We start from the raw sequence: 17,884 nt of genomic DNA, 5'->3' as shown, positions 1-17,884 counted from the left end.
GCCGTACAGGCCCAAATGCCCCAAAGTTGCACGGTTGTCGTTGAAGGACCTCGCCTGCCTCCGATAAGATCACCTGACTGCTGTTGTTGTTTCTGTTGTCGCCTCTTGGATCCACGCCACATGTTTGTTCCGTCAGAGTCTGGCTAGTTGTGCTTTGGACGTCCTTGTTTGTAGACACTTGGCAGCAGTTGCCTTCTCCACATGAAGCACCGTGATTGGTGCTGCTCATCCCTCCATCTGTGTCTTCAGATGTTTCCTCCGCTGCATCTTCATTGTCCTCAGCAGCTACCTCATTCGTTTGATCTTTGACCTCTGTGCTCCCGTTCGCCGATTCCTCGCCGTCGGCGACCTCGCTCGCTTCTTCGTCGGCAGCACTTGCGATGCGTGAGAGAGTGCTGTGATACCTGGTGTCCAGAGGGTAGCCAGCACTGTCACCCCTCCTCAGAGGAGTAAACCTCTGTCTTTCTAAGGATGGGGAGTACCTGCCCCCTGTGCTTGACCCCGGGTCACTGTATTGCTTTTGCCTTTGCCACTGTTTTCGGAGGTGAACTCTGGAGCGGTGCCTGGAGCGCATCGGAGAGTCCTGCTGGTCGAAGCGCGGATCGTGACGGAGGAACTCGTTGAAGAGTGCATCGGTTTTCTCGTCTATGCTGTAGTCACGGCGACGGAGGCGGGGCCTGTGAGGACTAGAGGGCTGTGAAATGGACTTCATCAGTGGAGTGACCAGCTGTGATTGTGAGTCTGGAGGTTTGTGGTGGTGATAAGACTTTAGAGGATGGTGTGGTTCTTTCAGGACGTGCGATTGGCTGCCGTTGTGAGATCTGTTCTTGACTTCCTCTTCTGTCCCTGTGCTGTCTCCCATCTCGTCTTCTAGCTCCTCCTGGAACAGTTTGGCCTCAGTGCTCTCACACACCGAACCTTTTCTTCCAGAGCTGGTGAAGAACAACCTTCTCTCCGATGCCGTCTTCCCCCTTGGGGCTCCAGGTGTCCCAAAGAGTCGCATCTCTTCGGGGGCCCTGGTCGGTGCTTCTATTGAGGCGTAGCCACTGTCCATTTGAAGTAGCTTCCGGTTTCCTGACTCATTTTCTCCTCCAGCTCCACTGCCCAGGTCGATGTCCCCCCCAGACGCCCCCCTGATTCCTCCATCCAACATCTCTCCATCTCCATCTCCCTCTGGATAATCATCCAGATCTTGGGACAAACAACTGTCCAGACCAGGACGAGCCCCGGCACACCCGTAAGATGAGACGCTGTCGGCATCACTGCGGATGGATTCCCGATCTGTGCTGCTCTGGTCGGAGGAGGCGTATTGTTCCAGAGAAGCTCTTAAGCTCCAAATGTCTCTGTACAAGGATGGAGGAGCCTCTAAGCTCTCCTGCCGAGTCACGAAGGAGAACGAGGAGCCCGAGTCCGCTCTTCGCCTGGCTCCAGCACCTAACGCTGCTTCTTCTCCATCGTCCATGTCCACGTCATTCTTTTTCCTTTCTTCACCAGTCGTCTCCTCTCTTTTTGTGTCTTTACTTTTTATTAATTTGTCTCCAAACTGGCTCTGCACTTCTCTTTGTTCACCAAACAAATCATCTTCTGTGGCTCCTGCTTTACCGAGCTTCACAAATAATCCAGGTTCAGTCTTGTTTTCTAATCCTAATCCGTTGGTTGTCGCCTTCTCTCCTCTCTGGGCAGGGCAGAGTTCCTTTCTCTTGGTGCCGCTGCCTTCACGGACCTCCACCATTGACTCCAGGTTTGGCCTGCACAAAGTCAGAAACATTACATTAAACACGCCACTGTGAGAGGTGACAAAGGAAATGCAGTAAAAAAAACTACCTGCTGAGGAAGACTGAGGATGTGGTTGCGGATGTGTGTTGAGATAGAGACTCTGCAGACAGGGACTGGAGGCCGCTGCTCTGGATTGGTGTATCTGGTAGAGATTCTATGACCTCATCTTGAAGGGATAGAGCCTCATCCTCGGTGTGATCTGTAGTTTCACTTGCTGCTCTCTGTCTCTGGAAGGGTCTTCTCTTTGGTGAACCTATTTCATCATCACATAGTTGGATGTTATTTCCCATTGCTATCTCAGTTGTCCACATATAAGTCCTGTCAGTTGCGTGTGACATTTATTCAAACCTTTGGCGTCCAGACTTGCCGCCCGGTGACTGCTGTCGAACTTCCACCTTTTGAAGTAAGGCCCTGCTCCTTCCAGACTGGCGTGTCGCCGCAGTTTAGAGAAGAAATGGAGAACTGATGTCTGGCTGGCTGCTTGACTCAGGTCTACTTTCACAGTCCTTCCATTCTCAGCCTCACCTCTGTCCCCAATCGCCTCCATCTGACAGAGCAGATGAAGACAAAGGATGATGGAGTGAGGTGATAAGATGTTAAGGAGCAGTTGAGGCAGATAAGATGAGATGAATCGTGACGGACAAAAGGAAAGACATCGGACAGCAACAGTCGGTCCTGTCACTCTGCTGCAGAGGTTTGATGCATCAGTACAGTTACAGGAAACTCAGCTTCTTCAGTCTGAGCTCAAAAAAGATGGTGGAAATGACTAATCTGTGAGCATCAAGGTGCAGAAGAAAAAGAAATGATATTTGAAGAAGAAGTCAAGTCAATATTATTTTTATAGCCCAGATTCACAAATCACATTTGTCTCGTTGGATTTTTAATTGAATACTTTAAATATCTTCCTAAAAAACATTTGACAGGGAGAAATAATTATTTCTAAATTCTACATAATTCATCACAGCTGCGTATTTAACCAGTGAAGTCACCCGACTTTGATTTGGGTTGTACAGTTCATGCTGCTCTGCTAACAACCAAAACAATGTGTGAATGCTCGCTGTCAAGTAGAGTTTTATTGGACGGTTGACGTTAGGTGTACGGTCATGAAAAGAATGACAAAAAGAGGATTGAACTCACTGTCTGTGAGCGTATGTGCTGTGCTTTCATGGTGGACAAGGTCTGATGTAGTCCCTGGTCCAAGATGATGGAGTGGTGAGGGTCACCTGGCAGACCTCCACTGAGGCCCTGTCCCAGCCACTCAGGGACTCGTCTCTCTGCAGGCTGTGGAGGGAAATGAATATTTATTAATAACATTCAAACACACTCCTCAGTGATTCTGAATACCATGTACAGTGATACCAGTACCAGCAGGTATGTCACCTGGTAAATAGCCAGCGGCAGCTTTGGCGCTGCGGCCTCACTGATGTTCACCGTGCTGCTGTCTGCAGAGTCGCACTCCATGATGGTGAGGATCTTCAGGTCACATGGGGCTGGTGGCAGGTGGAGGTGGGTCAGTCTGGCCTTTTTCAGGTGGTGGAAGTCTCCTTCAGTCAGAGTGTACCTGATGAGACGGAGGAGAAGTCATTCATCTTTCATCAAATTAAGAAATAAACCAGAGGCTGATCAGACTGGTCGACCTTCAGACCTGCGTCCTTTGTCCTGAGCGGTCTTCTCCTGTTCGTAAAGCGTAGATTCGTTGAAGGAGACCCTGCGACCAGTTGACCCGGTGGAGACGAAACGTTCCGGCTCTCCTTCATGGCAGCTCGAAGCTGAGAGGGCGTCTGATTCATCCAGACGGATGGTGATATCTGAGAGGACAAAGAAAAGATTTAAGATGATGGAGAGAACTGTCCTAAACATACACAAAAAAAGTTAAAAATACTGACCTTGAGTGGGCTGTGAATCCTCAGCATAAGTGGTATTTGTTTTCTCAGGGTCATCACTGGCTCTGGAACAAAAAAGAAATCTATAAATATGATTTATTCCAACAGAAGTTCAACATGTTTTTATACTTTTTGATCAAACACATCTATTAGGAAGTCTTCTAGAGGGATATTACCACAGGGAGCTGTTTCATTTGACTTTGACTGCTTCAAGAAATGAATTGAAAAGACAAATATTGAAGCATTTAATTCTGGATGAAGACAGTAAGGTTTGGTGAGCCCAGAAATTGCAGCCTAACAATCTTGTGAAGATGAAGGCCAGGGTATATTTTGAGTTACTCTGCCAGGATTCATCGAGACTCAAATAGTCTGAATTGACTGTTTCAGGGAGAATGAGTCATCATTTTCACATTTGGATTGGTCTCTGCAGGGATAATCTTTGGGATTTTTTTTTTCTGACACAGCCTGTTTATATATAAATACAGCTAAAGTCCCTGCGTGCTCGCTGATAAACCAGCTGCCTGCCAGTGCCACACAAACACGCTCCCTGGAGGCAGGCTTCACCTGGAGTAGCGCCGTCCTCCCATACAGCAGCGGTGGCAGAAGAGGAGCAGCAAGGAGAGCAGAACCAGCGTCCCCCCGGCGAACACACTCAGCAGCACCAACAACAGCACATAGTTCTCCACCTGATCCGCTGACACAGGCACTTCCTGGCAGGTGCAAATGCAAAAAGAATAAAATAGGTTAAAACTCTGAGGATGGTACGTTTACTTTCAGTTCACACACACTGCTCCTCTGTCTGAGGACTGAATCCAACTGTTCAGTTTGAGGAGAGAAGTAGACAAAACCTCATTGTTTGTCTGGGTTGTGACCCTCAGGTGGGTCGCAATAGGTTTTTTTCTTGGGTCGTCTTGCATCATGTTTCCCATGTCTATTGACTTGGGGCGTGAAGGTTTGTGACTTTTAAAATATGGGTTTCCAGAAAAAAAGTTTGGGAAACACTGCAATACAGTATTTATAATAGGTGGACTATCAGCAGTTTCCAAAACATTTTTTCATATGTCGCTATATTTTTAGCCTCTTAGCTGACTTTTGTCATCTTTCAGCTAATTCTATTCTTAGGCAAACTTTAATCTATTTTGCAGTCCTCTATTTTTTTACTACTCTTTTTTCACTATTTCCCATTCATTTGTTTGTGCTCTTCTGGCCAACATTTTTACCATGCCTAGCTTGACTGATTTGTCAAGTTAAACAGCTTTTGGCCAACTCTCAGCTTGATAATATATTTTAGTGTTCTATTTTCTCGAGCTGGAGATTGCGTTTAGCAATAATGTCTGTGATTCACACAGTTTCCAGTCTTTGTTTGTGTTTTTCATCCGGACTTCTCAGTACAGAAAACCAAAGCCCGAGGTCATAAATTATTCATTCATTATCCCAACAACCCAGAGTCCTACTGTATGCGTGTTCATGTTTTGTTGGCTGAGACAGTAATTGATTCTTGGCTTTAAGCTCGGTGGTAATTGTTTCATTAGGGCGTCATCTGGGCAGTGTAATATTTAATAAGAAGAGGAATTAACACTCAAAGGCTCTCTAAAGTCCTCTTCCAGTGGATTTTATTCACACACAGATAACACAGCTGCTCTCTTCCCAGCTCTCCCTGATTAACACTGAGTCTTCACTGAGTAAGCCCAGGGATGCTAATCGAAACGTCAGCGAGACCCTTAATTCAATTTCTCAGCTTTCCACAATGACGAGGAAACGAGGCCTCCACGAGCTAAATATGGAAATCACAGGAAGCGACCAGTGCAGACGCACTTGTGAAATCCCCGCACTAGATGTTCCGGGCTCTTCTTCTCATGTCACTTAAGAAGAGAGGGAAAATGATGGGGAATTATCACTGACACAGAGGGATATTCATTATTAGCTAACCAACTCCCACTGACGACAAAACTAGAACGCTTCGAGAAAAGGAGACTCTGAAAGTGCGTAAATAAATGAATAAAATGTATGACTATGAATCTTTTGTGGCTGCCCAGGATGTCAATCAGTGCTGCTGAAGAAGGGGGGGTGGAGAGGGTCAGGGGAGGAAGAAGACAACGATGATGTGTGAGAATTAAAACATTGTTATTTTCTCCCTTTTCATTCCGCAGCAATCCTGCTCCAGGCCAGAGAGCGTTGACGTGAGCACTGTGTCTCTTATGGACTGCGGTCCATTCCTGTCTTCATCAGATGCTGTGGTGGCCTACATTCACTTACAGCCTGTGGGGAATTTCACCCTATTATGTTTGAAGCTGTACAAGTATGTGCTTGTTATGTGTGTGTGTGTGTGTGTGTGTACTGTATGTGCGACTGACTAACAGCTCCATCAGAGCACACTGGCAGCGCACACACAGAATGTGCCTGTCTGTAGCTTAATGAAATCTGTTGTTTTTTACAAGCACAGCCAAACAGCAAGAACAACGCCATCAATCATCAGTAGCAGCAGCAGCAGCAGCAGGAGGAGGAGGAGGAGGAGGATTTTTCCGCTCTCCATGTTTCTAACACTCTGAGCAGATACAAACCACAGGCAGACAGACAGCTTCAACTGTCAGATAACCAGAGATGTCCTGTCCTCCTCCAGAGACAGTGTGAAGCACGTACAGTCCTGAGTTTGACCTACGTTCTCTTTACTTACAGATTAAACTGTTCTTCACTCTTGGCCCAGCTGGGATCATTTAAGTTCTGCTGGAACATTGTGGTTCCAATGCCCCTCTCTCTTACTCTGTCTTTGTCTCTTTCTGTCAGAACCACGGACGCGTTCTTATGTGTGCTGGAGCCCTGGGCTGAAAACAGGTGATTTCAGTCCAAGACAGTGTTGAACACACAACATAAATTACTTACAGCAAAAACTTTATATCTCGACCTTTAATAATTTTGCTACTTTTTAATATCCGTGTAACTTAAGCTAAAGCTAAGTTCACTACTTCACAGCGTGAATTCTGCCTTTATATCTGCCATGACGATTGTCAAACACTTGTAGAGTGCAGGCGGTTGTGCTATTTTGACCAGTAGACGGCGACATTATGCAGAAAATAAAATGAAAAATATGCACAACCAACAACATTTAAAAATGCACAATAGACAAGTATTAAACCCGAGATTCTTCACTTAGAAGACTAGGTCTCTTACCACTAGATCAAGGACCGCTACATCAAGTCACTAATGGAATTAATATTGTTTTATTTAATATACATTCCCTAGAGTGCCTTTAAATAACCCCATGTGTGCCCCCTTTTGAGAACCACTCATCTCTCCATTAGATGCTGTTCCATCAATAGGGAAACCCTCGCTCTTCGTTTTCCTCTGTCTCTCACGTCTTATCACCTTGTCAGCTGATGCAAAGGTGAGTTCACATCTATCATGTTAATAGTGGCAGGGATGCTGCAGTACTCACAGTGGAGTTCTCAATCAAACTCTTCAGAACAGGCAAATCATTGCTCATGGTCTTGGTCAGTGTGGTTGAACCCTGCAGAGCACAGAGAAGGTGCAGGAGGTCAGACAGAGCTGATGGATCTCAACACAACCATTACACTTCTTTCCTTCTGGTTTCTGTTGAAGTCCTCAAAGTACAGGCGGTTTTATGGATCATTTTGTTCTGAACCCATCCTGTGAAAACCATCAGTGACTCAGTGCCAAGAATAACTATGTTCTGAGACATCAAGTAATCAAGATGTGTCATAGAAGAACAGATATTACCTCAGCTTTCAGCATTGTTTTCCCAAACAGAACTGAAGTAGCCTAACATCAATAATAGAATATTTTTACAGCTGACCTTTTAATGTTTGAAAAGTTAGTGCTCTGACCTCGTCAGTACAGATGCAGATGGGTTATAAATTAGAGGCAAAATGTCCTAAAAAACATTACATTGGTTCATTGCCTCTGTGAAACAGTCAAAGATGGAAAGACAATAAGGGGAAATACAAGACAAAAGCCCAGAATAGATCAAGTTGAAGTTTACATTAGCCAGAAAAACAAGTTAATTTTCCTGACCCCCAAAAATCACAAAGATAACAGAATTTACTATCATTATTATACTTTGATTGAAAAGTATTTAAATCAATAGCAGAGAGTCTGTGTTATAGGGTCAGTAATTACTAAGGTCTATTCCATCATCATTGATGCAGCACCCACAAGATTTGTCAGCCTGGATCGGTGGAACTCAGAGAAATCAGAGCAAATCTGACAAAGTTATTTCTGTAAAAAAATGTCCTTTCTATCTAAAATAGGTGTAATGTCCCTTTAAAACAGCATCAACTGACAGCTATTATTAATACATAACAGTAATCAAGCCTCTCTGTCATTGTCATTTCCAGCTGCCGACGCCGGTCACAGCTGTGTAAAAATGACTGTCAGTGTGATGTTGGGAGACAGAGAGAAGCAGAGGAGCTGGCAGTTCACCATTATTTATACACAGTGTTGCTTGTGTAACATCAGTCCAGGATTGGCTCTCTGACACACACACACACACATACTTTCACTGTGTGAGGATCCTATATTTTATGTAATATGTCACACTTCAAGCTCAAGGTAACAACCTGAGAGCGTTCTGACTTGTAAAAATTCACTGACGTTTTAAATGTATTTATTTCATCAATTCCTCCGTCACTGTCATTCATTGTTCTGCTGCTGAACACGTCTGTCACCTCCTGACTGACTGAATGAAAAGCTGTTGGAAGGATTCACAGCTTCTTCAGTGAATAAAACATTTCTCTTTTTCAATGTTCAAGGTTTTAAAAACCTTGAACCTCAGTGACGCTCACATTTTCCTGTGTTTAGTTGTTGGTTTTTTTCTTCTTCTTTTTTTCTAGTGAAGACATGGCAGGGTTTTTATATCTACTGTGTAACGTGTATATCTAAAGTACTACAGTGGGAGTCGTTTATGTACTTATACATATAAATATCTGTATGTGTGTATATCTGTACAGCAGTGTAACCTGATAATTAGGTCATTTCCTGGTGTGACTTATAGTACACAGTGCTAACACATACAAATCCTTCTTTTTTACATGCAGTGTAAAGTCATGCAAGCCTCCTGGATGATTTGTGAAAAGCACTTGGGATTTTGTAATCCTGAGATAATGATGTATTGATTTTGAAAATCATTATGTAATAATGAAACACATTTATTATGTACTCTGTAAGAACGTTTACAGAGACAGTTCCAGGTACTGTTGAAAGGGTTCTCTGATTGTGACCACCATTATCACCAGAATTACCATTAACAACAGGATAATGGTGATATGGTGTGGTGCTGATGGTTATGGTGACGTTAAGGGTGATGATGACGATGATGATGTAATGGTGACATTGACCTCAGATATCAGTGTTTTGTGATTAACTAAATCTGACTATAACTATTAACTATCAATCAACAAATTAAAAAAGATTAATTAAGTATTAATTGTTATTAAAATGTATAATTATTATTAATTATTAAAGAAATATTAAGATATTCAAGTAAATTCTAATACTCAAACTAAATTTGAAAATGTCAAAAATTAATGTAGATTTTCTTTTTGTTTTTACTAATTCTGCAATCCAAGACCATCATTTTAAAAAAGTAACTTATGTCTGAATAACAAACCGAACCCAAACAACAATTAGGCTCGTGCCCGTGTGTGAGTTTCGCCCTGAAACATGTTGTTATGTAAAAGCATCGTGAGCATCTCTGCTTCCACTGAGCCTTTAAGCCAACAGTTGATTCATAACTGAACCAAAGCTGCTGGGGGTTTAAAAACTCCAGCAGAAACAGCGGTGGTGGTGATGAAGAGGAGGAGGAGGTGGAGGGGAGGGCGGAAGGTGACGTGTGTGTGTCTGCTCCAGATGTGCTGCTGCTGCTGCTGTTTATCTTACTGTGTACGAAGGCGGTGTTGGGGCAGCTTTTCCCTCAGCTCTGTGACTACAGTGAGCGGCTGCAGCCGGCGCTGCTCAGCATCAGCAACATCCTCAGCATCCTCCTCAGCCTCAGCATCTCCAGCCTCAGCATCATCACCGTCATCATGTTGCCCTCTCCTCTAAGAAGCCAGCGATCAGGGCTGCCCCACATCTCTGCGACGTCTGTCCCCAGCCTGTCAGGAATTAACCAGCCGTTAGTCGTGGGGACGGAGGGAGATCCTCCACCGTGTCCCCTGGACTGGAGCTGTCCGTGTGTAACCTGTCTGTCTATCCCCTCTCCGGCGTGTTACATAATAAAGCGGCAGCTCACGAAGGACACCAGAACGTCTGCATGTCCATCACTGGTCCTGATGTGAGACTCACCTGCCAGTAGACCAGCTCAGAAGATCCTGCCCAGTCTGCATACTTTAATCTAAGCTCCACATAAAAAAGAGGGACGGGAGAGAGAGAGGGAGAGAGAGAGGGAGAAAGGGAGGGAGAGAGAAGTTATGAATGAAACCACACGCGATAGGACACGCCCACCGCCTGCTCCTGACCACACACGTGACCAGCAGTGACGATATTGGTGATGATGATGATGATGATGATGGAGGTGGATGTCCTGGTAATGACGATGTAAAATGGAGGAGGGTTTTCCGTTTCATTCAAAAGTTGTTTTTTAGTATTATTATTATTATTGGTGTTGTTGTTATTATTATTATTATTATTATTGGTGTTGTTGTTATTGCTGTTGTTTCTGCTGTGGTTGTACTCAACTATATCACTGTATTAGGGTGTTGGTAGTGGACCAAAGATTTGAGTCGTTAATTTCCTACAAATACAGCGTGTCTGACTGAGTATGTTTTTCTGCGAGGCTTTTCCGTTTGATGGCTGTACATTGTGTAATCTTACAGTTTACCACAGGATGGCAGCATTGCTTACAATGATCATGTCACGCTCTGTTAGAGAGATCTCGGTTTGGTTTGAGCATTCAAAGGAGAAAACTGTTTGCAGCACGTTGTGCTGTGGTCTGCAGACGATTTTGTGCTGTGGTCTTCTCCTCTCAACATTCTCAAAAGAACATTACAAGTGTTGTGCAACATGCAGTGGTGCATGCTACTTTTTCATTTAAGCCATTGGTTGTCTAGTTTCTATATTTGTCTGCATCATTCTCCCGTTATATTAGTTACCTAGGAATCAACGAATCAACAATTGTGTCGTTTGTGCATCTCTGATTGTCTCGTATTGTAGACACAAGGCTATGATCACATGGTCTGATGACGAACATTGTTAGATCAATCAACCCAGCCATGATGATGTATTTTGCCCCTTGGATATTTCCTATTTTCCATAGTGATCGTACCTGTTTTTCTCTCAGGCTAAAAAACAAACATATCCATATCCTAATCTAAAATACTACACGCAGCAGCCTTTTCCTCTGCAGCGTGCACTGTTTGCATTAATAGCAAATGCCTCAGCGGTGAAGTGGTGGGAGGCTCCAACTGTGCTTGTATGATAACAAAGAGTGGGTTGATAGATAATGTAACGGAGAAAACGTTAACAGAGGTCAGAGAAAGGCAGCCTGTGTGTCAGCAATATATTTAACAGAGGTGCAGTTATAAATGAAAGGCATGTGGTATTATCGTCCACACAAATCTGATGATATGAAGTCACTAATGGGGTGTCTGTGACATTGTTAAAAGCTATGCAGCAAGTTCTATAAATTGTACATTAAGAATGTGCTGCTGTAGGGTTAATTCTTAAGTTCTTTTTAGGTTTCTGATCAAACTGTCCACAGTTTAGACTAGTGGTTCTCCAACTTTTTCTACTCTGTACCACCTGAGAAAACACTGAGCTCTCTGAGTACCACCATGATGACCAACATTAGAATGTAGCAGCATAGGCCCTCCACCACACAGGAGAGATGTTTAGAAAGATGTTTATGTTTAAATGTTGTATTAATTGTGTATGGTATGTTTCAGATTTACTTAACTGAAAATGTAAATGTGAAAATGTGAATTTTCCCCACGTACCACTAAAGAGTGTTCGCGTACCACTGGTGGTACACGTACCACAGTTTGAGAACCACTAGTCTAGACCTCTTTATACAAAGAGCTAAAAGCAACATTATTATCAATCAGTTTGAACAGAATAAAAATAAAACTGTGTTGTGTGTCATTCTTTAAAGAGAGAGTTGTTGTTTTTTCATTAGCTTGACCAGTGTTTATTAAACTTTCATTCCAGTGAGCCGTTACACTGGTGTTGAAGAATACAGAACACATTCCTTCCCTACATATCTGTTTGCACCTCCGAAAATTCCAGGAATTCAAGGTGCAACATACTGGAGAACAGAAATATGTGGGAAATGATGCCAGGAGAGGCTGTGCAGGGTGGGAGGAATGTGGAGGAGAGTATATGAACAGTGTGTGTGTGTGCTGCTGGACAGTTGACGTCAGAGCTGCGTCTGTGCATGCTCTAAAGAGCAGGACATCCTGTGGAATTGTTCTCAGCGAGGCCTGAAGAATGTAAAGCAGAAACCTCTCTTCTCTGGAAGACGTGCGATTCTAGAAATCTCAGAGATGGTTGAGGACGGAAAGGAGAGATTCAGGGAAAGGAAAGAGGAGAAGGAATCACCATCTAAACCATAGTAGGACATCAAGCTCCCTGGTCACGGACAGATGACACAGCACCAAAAATGGAATGTGGCGTTCTGCTTAAATTCCAGTGATACTATGATTTCAATTCACTTTATTTTGCACCACTATTGCCGGGAATTGTTAGGTACTGAAACCCATCATAAAGAAATATGTGTTATAACATGTGTGCTAATACTCCTTCCCCCAAAACAGAAGAAAGACAACAGAAACAAAATGATAAATGTGGCTTCTCTCAAATGCGGCGTAGCAATTGTTCTCGGACAGAAAAGACACAATGAGACAAAGATGTCTGCAGAGTGTGAGGAGGAGTGAGTGGGTGAGGGGAAGAGAGGGAGGTGAGGGAGGATATGAGAGTATAGTGACGCAGGCTGGATGAAGTGGGGGTGTTGTGTGTGCTGCTATATTTAGCCGCAGTGAGGAAAACACGCATTAACTGCATTTCTCTGCCCTTTCTGGAGTCCTTTTACTCCGGTCTGGTCTCCACCGGTGTACGTCGTGTGACAGGTGCAGCTCCAGGCCCTGCTGTCATGGACACGGGGAGTAGAAGGATGTGAGGAATACAGAGACTTGTCCCTCTGTGGTTGGAAACAGGTCTGGGTGTTTCCATGCCTCCAGCAGAGTGCATGATGGAAAAAGATACAAATGTGACCTTGAAGAAGAAAACAAGGAGGATGCACCAGACGGAAATTGATTATTGATATGTCAAGTGTAAAAAAAAGCACACGTACTATTCATTACAATAACTACAACGTAGTATAATTACTATGTTCCTAAGACTTAGATGTTAAGTAGCGATAACTGGTTTATTGAAAATGTGAGTGGTATTCATTGTACTTTTAATGAAAAGTAATTGTGTCGATCGTGATGTTTTCCAAGTATTTTTCTACAAAATTGATCAAATAGTGGTTAAAAACAGGAAGGTCAAAGTTCGTGTCTGTACTTGGTGAACATGGCCTTACTCATTTGTAGGTTCTCAAGTGTAGAAATGGTAAAATATAAACTCCAAATTGACCATTGATGTGAATATCACTATTATTGCTTTTCCGCCTGTATATTTAACCGCGTGGTGAACTGATGACCTGTCCCGTGTGTACACTGCCTTTGTCAGGGACAGCTGGTTTCCTCTGTGTAACCCATGGCAGGATAAACCTATACAAAAAGAATAAAAAGAAAAGAGAAGAATAAAAGGAAAAAACAGAAATCCTAAGTTTAAACTTTAAAGCTGACTCTGTATCACAAGACTGTGATACATCATTACATACCATAATATCCATCCAAACTGTGTAAATTATACTTATTTACTTTATATAAATTACCCATTTTGCACACCTGCCTGTCTTGGTTCATCCTAATATTTCCTTTATATCATAATATTTTGCGTTTTTCAACTTTAAGTGTTATATCTTGAATTTTTTTTAATTGCTAGAAAATCGCTGGGAAACTGTAGCTACAACATAGAATAGAAATAGATTAGAATAGAACAGTAAGTGCATGCACATGTTCTAAATGTAGTTGTGCCTTTGTTCAGTGAATTCTGATTAGTAATCAGTGCAGACCTCAGATGTATTTTGGCGATACGTCGTTGTTGACATTTCTTTTTCCATTTTAACATGCTGTTGTCCTCTGTGTACGTTGCATCATTTATGAATGGTGAGTGTGACACAAATGGAGGGACTGTGTATGTGTAAAACGCACGTTTTGATTGGATAGTACAGGATGGCTGTCGGTAAGATGGCGGTTGATTGGCTGTTGGTTCGGCGGAGGCGTGGCTAACATCGAGAGGGCTGTGGAGCTTTTTACGCTCGGTGGAGTAGAGCTGCGGCTGTTACTGACCGAGAGAGACGAGCCGGTACATGGACCGTTGTTCGAGACTGTCCTGTAATGGTAGATTTATAGAAATGATACATGGAGACTGAGACGATGACAGCCTGTCGAGGTGTCTGAACACTTTCTAGCATCAACAGTAGCTCGTTCTATTTCACACACGGTTATGGAGGATCTCACCATGCGTTTGTCCATCACCTCCACCACCGGTGGTCCTTTGGAACTCACTGTGCCCCGGGGAGAGACGGTGGAAGGACTGAGGACACGGATTTCCCAAAAACTCAGATTGCCCAGAAACAGAACCATCCTCCTGCACCGAGACAGGTGAGGTGGTCTGTGGTGTGCAGTGTGTGTGGGAGAATCTGTCGTATCTGTGCCGTGCGAGCAAATTACCCATTAAAAAAATATTTTTTAAAGACATTTCAGCAAGGGGTTATGTGTTTATTTTAGTTAGCTAGTACATATGATTATAAAGGGCATGGAAATGCATCGTGTATCTGAGAAACAACAGTGTGTGTGGGACTGTGCTGCACAGAAAGATTGATGTCCGTGAACTGTGTGTGATGTGTAAACCAGGCAGCTGACTGCAGGAAAACTGCTGGAGCTGGGAGTAACAGATGGCAGCAAACTCACCCTGGTCCCTGTCATTGAGGCTGGTTTAGTAGTAAGTACATGTTCCACTATCTTCACTCTAGTATATTTAACGGTGTGGTCGTATGGGGTGCTGTCACCTTCTTGAATACAAATTACTTCAAGTGTGTGGGCAACTTGTGTCGTAAAACTGTTTGAAATTTGTTTTACGACACGATAAAAATAAAGACTACTTTATGGGAGACCAAATGACTGTAGAAATATAACAACAATCACAACAAAGCGATTGTTGAAAATTAAGCTGTGTAATTTTAGGGGGAAAAAATATATTTTTCTAATCAAAATCAGAGTCCTAAAGGCGCTTCATGTTAAATAACGGCCACTAGTGTTCATATCTGGTACTGCCGTCCAAGTAAAAACTTAAAGGTTGAGCCATCCCGAAGCTACATTTGTACCAGTGCGCATGCACAGAAAGGCAAACATAGATGTCTCGCCATACTGAATCTTTAATAACCAATAAACCAGATAAAATATTTTAAAATTCAGCAACAGGTTCAGTCTGAATATTGTATAGTAAATGATATGTTTACATTATTTATAATGATATAAAACATTTTCCTTTTAGTTTTATTTCCTTGTGACCTGAAACACAGTTCTTTATATTATACTAATATTTATATAATTAAGAGTATAATGTCTCTGTCAAAAATAATAATCCCACATAGAGGGAAATACATAAGAAACAAGTTAAAAAGAAAAGGGTAATTAAATAGGGATATCCACCTGGAAAGCCTTCACTTGATAATAGGAAAATATTTGTTCTTTATTCCCACAGTTTTCAACTACTAGATCTAAAAGAACTATGATGGACGTTTTGGAAAGTCTACCTGACAATCAGGTGAGTGTTTTACGTTCATTTTTGTAGGCCACTGCAGAAAGCTGTTAACTGTATCGATGAGGAAAGATCAGAATACTGAATCCTACCAGTGCATTCAAAGCAGCAGGACTGTTTTGATTTTCTGAGATCTAATCGACTACTGGAAAATTCTGGTATTCAGAGTATCCAGAGTGGCTGAATACCCAAAAAGTGGGTCTTTGTATTAAAACAAGGGAGATGACCACACCCAATTCTAAAGGCAGGAAACATGTGGTTACAAAGGTCAAGGTGTGTGTGTGTGTGGGGGCGGGGGGGTTGAGACATTTTGTAGGTGGGTATCATCAATGGATGATGGACAAACCTGCCTACGTGCCCCTTTCAGTCTGTCCTTAATCTTAATCTGTGATTGTTAAAACATAGACGTGTGAACGACTTCTTATCTTATAAATCTTTTCTTTTCTCATGGTCTCTGAGAATTTATAACCTTTCTTTTCTGACTATCCTGCAGATCAGTGACTTCTTGTCTGGACACTCACCTCTGACAATCAATCTGGGAATTGGAGCTCATGTAATGTATGTGCAGCTCCAGCTGTCTGAACAGGATGTGAAGAAGCTACAGGAGAACGGGGATCTGAGAATACAGAGAAACACAGAGCTGCAAAACAGCCTGTCGACTGCTGTTGGCATGAGCCAAGCTGACTCTGGGTCAATGTCCTTTATCACCTCAGAATCTCCCCAAAAATCATCTACTCCAGTCTTAGACTCTGGTGTCTGTCCAACCGCAGTCCATGATAATGTAGAAAGACCCCTTAACCCAAATGCTGTCTCATTCAGTTCCATCCCTCGTGCCAACAACCAGCAATACTCATCTCTACCTCAGTCCAGTCAATTTGGACACACACAACCATCTGCTTATTCACAGTCCAGTGGTCCGCTCCAAGCAACTGCACCAATTTCCTCTTCTGCTCCTGCTGGATTCAGTCCTGGACCACCAAGCCCAGTGGAAGCCACAACCTTTGAAAAGGTTATCGTCATATCATATAAAACTATTTATATCTCTCACCTTTTAGTCCCCAACATGACAAAATATACAAAACATGTTTTGTTTTTTCTTCCAGAGTAATGTTCAGACATCACCCTCTACTGACCAGAGGAGGCAGACAGGAGCTGTTATAGAAAGCTTCGTAAACCACTCTCCGGGAGTCTTCTCTGGAACTTTCTCAGGTAAGTCATCCTAGACGACAACACACTGTACGCAAACAAATGTTCCTGGTTGTGTTTTTAACATCATAGTTTGGGAATTAAATGGAAATTTAAAAAAAATATTTTGGAAAATTCCCTTGTCCTAGCTTTTCTTATTGACTTGCCTTTCTCTTCTTATCCCACCAGGCACTCTCGCTCCTCTCAGTCAGACTGGAGTGAGCCACCCTCGACATGGCATCAACATCATTCTCCAGATACTTAGTGACCTCCTCAGAGCTGCTTGTCACCACCAGGTGGCCCTATCACACGCCCTTCCTGAACATCACTGTCCTGCTGTGAACTCCTCACTCAACCCAGTGCTCACAGAGGGAGGATCTGGCAAAACAAGAAGTAAACCAGTTGTGACCCAGAGGGCAGAGCACACCGGTAAACGTTCAGGTCAGCCTGACCACATTTTACATGTAAAACAAATTGGAATCAGATGCTCACTGTGAAGAGTAGTGCGTTACTACTTCCCATGTTCCTGTTTTTTAATTTTGTGCATAACAATTCTTCAGACACACCACTGTGGAAAAGTCTTGATGCAAAAAAGTTTGGGAAACACTGGTCTAAATGAAGATTTGAAGACGGTTAATATTTTTTAGTGTGTGAAACGCCTAGTCAGGATTAATGAAGGAATACCAGCGTGACATCTCAGTGTACACAGTTTGGAAAAAAAGATAGAGAAGCTGTAGATTGAACAGTTACTGAATGGTGGACAATGAATGTTAGATGTCGGGCTGCAATGCAGGATCTGATGTGGATTTATTAAAAGACATGAACATTGTGAGTGTAATGGTTACAAAGGCCAAGGATATGGTAAAAGAATGGACTTCTCCTGTAGTTAGCCTTGAGGTAAAGGCCTAAACTCAATCATATTTTATCAATGTTTTCTTTGTCTCTTACAGGTGAGGAGATCAACTCTCACCGTTCACTCACTGAAGAGGAACAAACCTTGCACTGTAAGCTAGAGCGCCTTCAGTCACTGATGCATGAGCGGCGCTTTCGTAAAAGGACACAAAGGAGCACACATCTTCCACAAATGTCTCATCCCTACCAACGTCAACAACATCTCTAGACCCCGGACAATAAAGATCCACTCACTGTGACAGCAGTAGCAG

General features: G+C 43.0%; 2 protein-coding genes across 5 annotated transcripts in view; one reads left to right on the top strand and one right to left on the bottom strand.

Annotated features, from left to right (window-relative positions):
* The window catches only part of cbarpa (CACN subunit beta associated regulatory protein a), a 12,440-nt gene extending 949 nt beyond the window's left edge, over positions 1–11,491 (bottom strand). Inside the window, exons 1-11 of one of the 3 annotated variants that reach the window (XM_025066279.1) lie at positions 9,957–11,491; positions 9,552–9,766; positions 7,093–7,164; positions 4,224–4,369; positions 3,663–3,724; positions 3,422–3,584; positions 3,157–3,337; positions 2,914–3,057; positions 2,125–2,323; positions 1,825–2,029; positions 59–1,748 (exon numbers count right to left, since the gene is read on the bottom strand). In XM_025066279.1, the coding sequence (XP_024922047.1) occupies positions 59–1,748; positions 1,825–2,029; positions 2,125–2,323; positions 2,914–3,057; positions 3,157–3,337; positions 3,422–3,584; positions 3,663–3,724; positions 4,224–4,369; positions 7,093–7,140 (2,838 nt within the window). In that variant the 5' untranslated portion in view covers positions 7,141–7,164; positions 9,552–9,766; positions 9,957–11,491. Of the gene's footprint in view, positions 1–58; positions 1,749–1,824; positions 2,030–2,124; positions 2,324–2,913; positions 3,058–3,156; positions 3,338–3,421; positions 3,585–3,662; positions 3,725–4,223; positions 4,370–7,092; positions 7,165–9,551 lie in introns of all 3 variants that reach the window. The other 2 variants (XM_025066278.1, XM_025066280.1) reach the window with 2 other exon arrangements.
* Positions 11,492–14,020: 2,529 nt separating this feature from the next.
* On the top strand, positions 14,021–17,884 carry LOC103395951 (midnolin). Of its 2 annotated transcripts, none has more exons than XM_008333816.3 (7): positions 14,021–14,377; positions 14,630–14,717; positions 15,480–15,542; positions 16,030–16,545; positions 16,640–16,745; positions 16,911–17,150; positions 17,672–17,884. In XM_008333816.3, the coding sequence occupies exons 1-7, from the start codon at positions 14,220–14,222 to the stop codon at positions 17,839–17,841; spliced, it is 1,341 nt and encodes a 446-aa protein (XP_008332038.1). In that variant the 5' UTR covers positions 14,021–14,219; the 3' UTR covers positions 17,842–17,884. The 2 variants fall into 2 exon arrangements, with proteins under 2 accessions (XP_008332038.1, XP_008332037.1); XM_008333815.3 differs by having other exon boundaries at positions 14,023–14,377; positions 16,911–17,162.

This window comes from Cynoglossus semilaevis, chromosome 20, assembly GCF_000523025.1.
Source record: "Cynoglossus semilaevis isolate Cse_v1.0 chromosome 20, Cse_v1.0, whole genome shotgun sequence".
NCBI classification, from domain to species: Eukaryota; Metazoa; Chordata; class Actinopteri; order Pleuronectiformes; family Cynoglossidae; genus Cynoglossus; species Cynoglossus semilaevis.
The sequence above is the reverse complement of the archived record's forward strand: the minus strand, read 5'-3'. Positions and strand labels throughout refer to the sequence as shown.

Bases quoted from the DNA above. Each gene is read 5' to 3' on its own strand.
- LOC103395951 (XM_008333815.3), top strand. From the start codon at position 14,220: ATGGAGGATCTCACCATGCGTTTGTCCATCACCTCCACCACCGGTGGT. The intron at 15,543-16,029 runs GTGAGTGTTTTA...ACTATCCTGCAG, and splicing joins AAAGTCTACCTGACAATCAG to ATCAGTGACTTCTTGTCTGG. The intron at 16,546-16,639 runs GTTATCGTCATA...TTTTTCTTCCAG, and splicing joins AAGCCACAACCTTTGAAAAG to AGTAATGTTCAGACATCACC.